At 40.2% G+C, this 6,184-nt stretch overlaps 1 protein-coding gene across 5 annotated transcripts in view; it reads left to right on the top strand.

The window, feature by feature from the left end:
* The window catches only part of POLR3B (RNA polymerase III subunit B), a 130,693-nt gene that overhangs the window by 30,892 nt on the left and 93,617 nt on the right, over window positions 1-6,184 (top strand). For all 5 annotated transcript variants that reach the window (XM_025204900.1, XM_006024266.3, XM_025204902.1 and 2 more), the window contains one exon: window positions 2,148-2,256. In XM_025204900.1, the coding sequence (XP_025060685.1) occupies window positions 2,148-2,256 (109 nt within the window). The remainder of the gene's footprint in view (window positions 1-2,147; window positions 2,257-6,184) is intronic.

The following is a 6,184-nucleotide window of genomic DNA, read 5'->3' on the forward strand; positions in this document are numbered from 1 at the left end:
TCCAAGTCACTGATGAAGACATTGAAGAGTATCGGTCCAAGGACCGAGCCCTGCGGGACCCCACTGCCCACACCCTTCCAGGTTGATACCGACCCATCCACTACGACTCTCTGGGTGCGACCCTCTAGCCAATTTGCCACCCACTGGACTGTGTAGTCATCCAAAGCACAGCCTCTTAACTTGTTTACCAGTATGGTGTGGGATACCGTATCGAAGGCCTTTCTAAAAGTCTAAGTATACGACATCAACCCCTACTCCTGCGTCCAGGCGTTTTGTAACCTGGTCATAAAAAGAGACTAGATTAGTCAGGCATGATCTACCTGCTACGAACCCGTGCTGGTTTCCCCTCAGCATAATTTGTTCTGCCGGGCTCTCGCAAATGTGAGCCTTGATAATTTTTTCAAAGACTTTGCCTAGGATGGAGGTGAGACTGTGTGCCTTCAGTACCCTCGGATGGAGCTCATCCGGGCCTGCCGACTTAAAGGCATCCAGTTCTTCCAAGTGACTCTGCACCATCTCAGAGTCTACACATGGCAGTCTGGTGCCTTGCTGCTGCCTCTCTACAATCCCAGTGAGAGACTTGTCTTGCCCCTCTCTTAGGAACACTGAGGCAAAGAACTCGTTGAGGAGTTCAGCCTTGTCCCCTCTGTCCGTCACCAATTGCTTCTGCCCATTTAGTCTCATCTTGATGTCTCACCAGTGCCTTAACCGTAGTGTTTTTGAGAGGTCTTGACTATGTCTACACTCTATCATAGCCTGTAGATTCCCAAGATAGCTTTAAAACTAGCTGACTCAAGTACTTTTAGCGATCCAGCCATGGAATTGTCCAGCTCAGCATATGCTAATTTACTCTGCCAAGAAGGGTACACTACACTGCAGTCTGTAGGATCTATACATTAAGGAAGGGTAGGTGGCTCTATTTTTTCTGCAGGGACTTTTGAATTAGTGACACTTGTTCCCTGTCATTTGGCTACCAATTTGAGACAAGTTCCATTTACTTTAACCAAAAAATGGCCATTAGAAACTAGCACTGTTCAGTCATGCTAACCTAGAGTTGTTTTAATTGTTCATCTAGAGGCAGAACTACCTGTTTTTTATATAAGATCTTTGATCTACAGGCTCTGCAAGGGCTGCTTTGCTTCAGAGGGACAGAAGGAGTGGACATGAAATTTCTAAGTGGAGTAGTATAGTTGAGACGAAACTTGAGTCCCATTCAAGGGAAAAAAATAACCTTTTATAGGGTATAGGGAACACAACATTCTTTGCTAAGTTAGCTTGCTCTGGGCTCTGGCCTATATTTTTCTGTACTGCTCAATTTGTTGAATACTGAATATAGTCTGTTATGCCTCTTATTCTTAACTAATGATTTCTATTTTTAGATCATCTCTGTGTTCACTTTTAACCCAACTCAATGCATCACAAGGTGCTTATTGCTATGATATATAAGAGCCAATGCTGTCACATTCGTTTTATTTAACAGATGTTTTTCACATGTCTCTTAGTAGGCTACTGTTGCACAAATAATCCAGGTGAGACGAAAAGGCCAACAACAGCACAGGCTTATGCCCAAAAGTTCTCGGTAAGGATTTCCTAGAGTGATGTCTTTTATTGGAGTGGCTGTGTACTTGGGATAGAGTTAGGCAAGCCTCCGAATGCAAGACATTCTTCAGGTCAACTTGAAGAACATCTTGCATTCAGAGGCTTGCCTGACTATCCCAGCTACACAGTTGATCCAATTAACAAAACCAACCAAACAAAAAAAACTCTCACCCTAAGAAAATAAGATCTTAAAAAGTCCTTGCCTCTTGCCTAATTCCTGGACCTTCCTGGGTATGATATTACTCTAACACTTCTAGAAGTACTTGGGTATTATCTAGAGCTTTTGGATAATGTCTGTTTATGAAACACTTGTAGATGTTTTTAAATGCTCATTCGTTGCCATCCTGCTAAATATAAATATTAACATGTTTCATCAGAAGTAATGTCCTTTTGTTGCCTGGACTAGAAATAATAGTTGCTGATAGTTTTTCTGAGGCATTGGAATGCATTCCTCTGATTAGCTAAGCAAGATGCTTTATAATGAAGACCTCAAAAGAATTACCATTCAAGATACTGGTATATGTCAAATAATACTTTTTTAACTTTAGTTCTACTCACGAGAAGAAGAGCAGAACAAATATGGCTGTGAAACAAGGAAGATTTTATTTGAGGCATAACACCCTATCAGAAGATATTCCCATTGCTATCATATTTAAGGTACTGTAACTTTGTTTTAAAGTTCTTTCTCTCTTTTGAGTGGGGGGAGAGGCTGTGTTGTTTTTTGTTTGTTTTTCTTTTAAAGCAGCAAAATCTATAGCAGTACTAAAGATTTAATAATTTCTCTGAAGGAATTCTAGTTGCTTTTTACCCTGCTGTATCTGGGATCATAGCATATTATGAGAGATGAGTGGAATGCAGAGCTATAGGGGAAAATATTCAAATGTTCAATTCTTCCTGAACTGCTCAAAGTTGCTCTTGCTATTTCAAAGCCATTATAGGTATTTCTGGTTTTTAAGTAAGTTTACATAAACAAGATAGAGGGTAATGCCTTAGTTCATGGATTGTTAGTGGTATTTTGAAAAATCTTTGAGGTATTTTGATTCTGTAGCATTTCACTAGTTTGTTTGCTTTTTCCGTGTGTGAGAGATTCAGTTGTGGTGGAAGTAACAATATTGTCCTTAAATCCTTTGAATTGAGAACTTTTTTTTTTTCCTAAAATCAGCACGTTAGCTTCATATATCTGTATCCATGGAAAATTTTGTAATCCTACGTAACTTGTGTGGTCAAATATTAAATAGCTTCTTGTTTTATATTGGTTCAGAAGGGGCTGATCTGGCTTGGAAAAACCCATTTCCCTTGGTTGGAAAGAGTTGTTTGTTTGTTTTTCTCCAGAGCATGGATTAAATGGAGCTGCAAAGAGGGAAAGTGAAAGGCAAACCCCTGCAGGGGTTGCTAGTTCTTTTAAGAAAGAAGCAATGAGATAAGTTAGAATTACTGTATTTTTCACTGGAAGGAAGGACAAGTCATAGTGGAAAGAAGTTTCTATTTATTTAATGTATTTCTTTGTTCTGCCTCACCCTTTTGGCTTATTTTGATTTTTCAGATTAAAATGTTTCTTAGATTAGAAGTTTTTACCAATGTCTGGAATTTATCAAATTACTCCAATCATTTACTTTCATAACTTTGAAGTCCCCTCACCAGCAGTAGTGAATTGTAAAGTCTGCTTTCATTTTTCGGTGAAATTCTTACTGTATCCAGTGTAAATGTAAACAATGCAGGGGAGATATAAAACTGGCTTTGGTGAATTGAAATAATTGCCAGAAGAGGGCAGCACTTGCTCATAACATCAGAACAAAACAGACCCCACTATTGAGAGTCTCCTGGCTTGCTGGCAGCTATTACAGAATTTTGGTAACCTATAAAATAATTTATTTTGGCAGTATAGCAGTTTTATGAATTAGTTTTCTTTTTATGAAGTGTGCTGTTTCTACAAAGGGAAAATAACTGAATAATACTTGGATTAAGCCTTGAGAAACAAATGTAAAGTATCTATTATCTCTGATTATGCAGATCTCAAGTAGCTTGAGGATATTGTTTCTGTTTTTAGTGATGAGTGTTAATTAAAGGGGATTAAGGAAAGATTGTGGGTAGAAGTACACTGTAAAAGTGTCAGAAGTCATGGTTTTAATGTTCTTTTTATTCTAGAAAATTGGATAAAAGTTAATTTGCTTATGTAGTGCTTGGTCTGACTGCCCAAGTACTAAGTAGTTAGATTTTACCACTATTTAGAGACCTGGATTCTTATAGCTTCTTGTCACCTATTCATACATCCAGGTATCTCCTATATAGTAGTGTTTCTCAAACTTTTCTGTACCAGGATCCATTTGTAAACACTGGCCAGTCCAGACCCAGTGTCCCTCACTCCCAGCCTGCTGCCCCTCACCCCCAGTCCCCAAAGTGTGTGTGTGCAGGAGTGGGGGCATGGTGGGCCCCAAGCAGCCTCTTGCAGGCTGGAACTTTGACAGCCTCCAAGGGCAAAGCCACGGTTTTCCACGTTTTTCTTCTTTAAAGGAGAATCCATTTTAAAGTTTGTTGATCCATTTTTTTAAATTTGTTCGCAACCCTTTCATATATTCTTGTGACCCATTTCTGGGTCACAGCCCATGGGTTGAGAAACACTACTATATAGAATATTCAACTACACTGTGATGTTACTATAAGAAAGCTTTCTAAAGCACAATAATGACAACTTGGTTATGTTCTGATGAGCATTCATCAAATTTAATAAGTGCTTTCCCTCCCTGTATGTGTTCCCTTGGTGAAAATTATTTAAACCAGGAGGATATAGTAATTGATCACGTCTATTTCCTACAGTTTAATCAGCGAGGTATTTTATAAACTGTCATAGAAATTTGTAGTTACTCTCATTAACAGATCGTTTTCTGTGAATACCTACTAAGCCTGAAAGATCTGTCATCAAGTGGCACTTAGTTTTCCTTACCTTTCCGCTATCCTTTCAAAGATGTGGCATATTGAGGGTACCAACTGTTGCATCTCTTGACTACCCAAGGGGAAGTAAAAGATCCCATGGCAGTCTTCATTAGAGAGAGAATCTTGGTACAGATAACAGCTCTTCCCTTGCCCTGCCCCTTTCCTCTCCTATCCACCCAACTCTGGTTAAGAACAGTTTTTTCTGTCTTAAACTGTGGGCACAAACTTGCTGAGCGCATGATGACCCCACTCTTTTCTAGTCATAGTACAAGTATTTAGCTCACTACTTTTGTAGAAGTTATTTAAGATGTGGGCATGAAAGACCATTTGTGTAAACCAAAATACAGTTCTACATATGTCATTTAAAAACATCGAAGGTGAGACAGAAAATAAAGGATATTGTTCATTTGAGGTGGTGGGACATGTTTTCAGTCAACGCTGACTGCTGCTTGATCACAAGGATGTCAGATGGGTTAGTTATGTGAGCTAGCAATTCTCTGGCAACATAGGAACATTCCTATTAGTTAAATTCATCTATCAAATATATATAAAAAAAAAATTTCTTTTGAAGGTGAGGAGCACCAATAGTTTTTCAGCCAACAAAGACTTTCTTATTTTCAAGGTGCTAAGTTGATCTATTTGTTATGATCTTATAAACCTTTGGAGGGATGAGAGGTAATGTGTTATATCTTTCAGAAAAATATGCTGTACTTTCCTATTTATAAGAACCTTTCCAGCATGGATATCACTTCTGTTATTTGTGGTCCTGATCAGGTCCTCCAGGGGGTTGTCAGCTGAAAGAGATTACTTGCCAGTCTCTCTCCAGTTTTTCACCACAAGCAACTGTGCCAGGTTCACAAATCACAGTTTATTGACGTGTGAAAGAGTAACCCCCTTCCTATTCAGGCTGCTGCAGGACTGATGAGAGAAGCTGACACGTACCATCAGGGAGGGGTAACGGGTAATGAAAACAGCATTGGAAGAGGCAGTGAACAAATCTGATGCATCTCTGATTGGTGGCTAAGGCAGTAGCAGTCTGGACTTCTGGTTACAGATATCTGGGATGCTGAAAGACCTCTAGGTTGCAACAAAGAAGCTTCCCTTTTGAGAGCATGAAGCTTCTCAACAACTGGATGGACAAGGTGCTTTGAAGATATAGGCCCGTCAGTCTCTTACCTCAATCCTGGGGAAACTCTTTGAGAAGTTCATCAAGGAGCACATCTGTGATGGGCCAGCATCGGGGATGATGCTCAAGGGCAACCAGCACGGTTTCATTAGGGGCAGGTCATGTCAGACCAACCTGATTTGCCTTTTACGATCGGATCACAAAAGCATTGGATGCAGGTGTCGCCGTGGATGTAGTCTTTCTGGACTTCAGCAAGGCCTTTGACACTGTCTCCCACCCCATCCTCATTAAAAAAAACTAGGTGACTGTGGCATCGATGCCTACACAGTCAGATGGATTGCAAATTGGCTGAAGGGTCATACTCAGAGGGTGGTGGTGGACGGGTCATATTTGACCTGGGGGGAAGTGGGCAATGGAGTTCCCCAGGGCTCGGTCATTGGGCCCGCACTGTTCAATTTCTTTATCAGCGATTTGGACAACAGGGTGAAAAGCAACCTGTTCAAATTTGCTGATGATACCAAAATTTGG

This window comes from Alligator sinensis, unplaced genomic scaffold (assembly GCF_000455745.1).
Source record: "Alligator sinensis unplaced genomic scaffold, ASM45574v1 scaffold267_1, whole genome shotgun sequence".
Lineage (NCBI taxonomy): Eukaryota > Metazoa > Chordata > Crocodylia > Alligatoridae > Alligator > Alligator sinensis.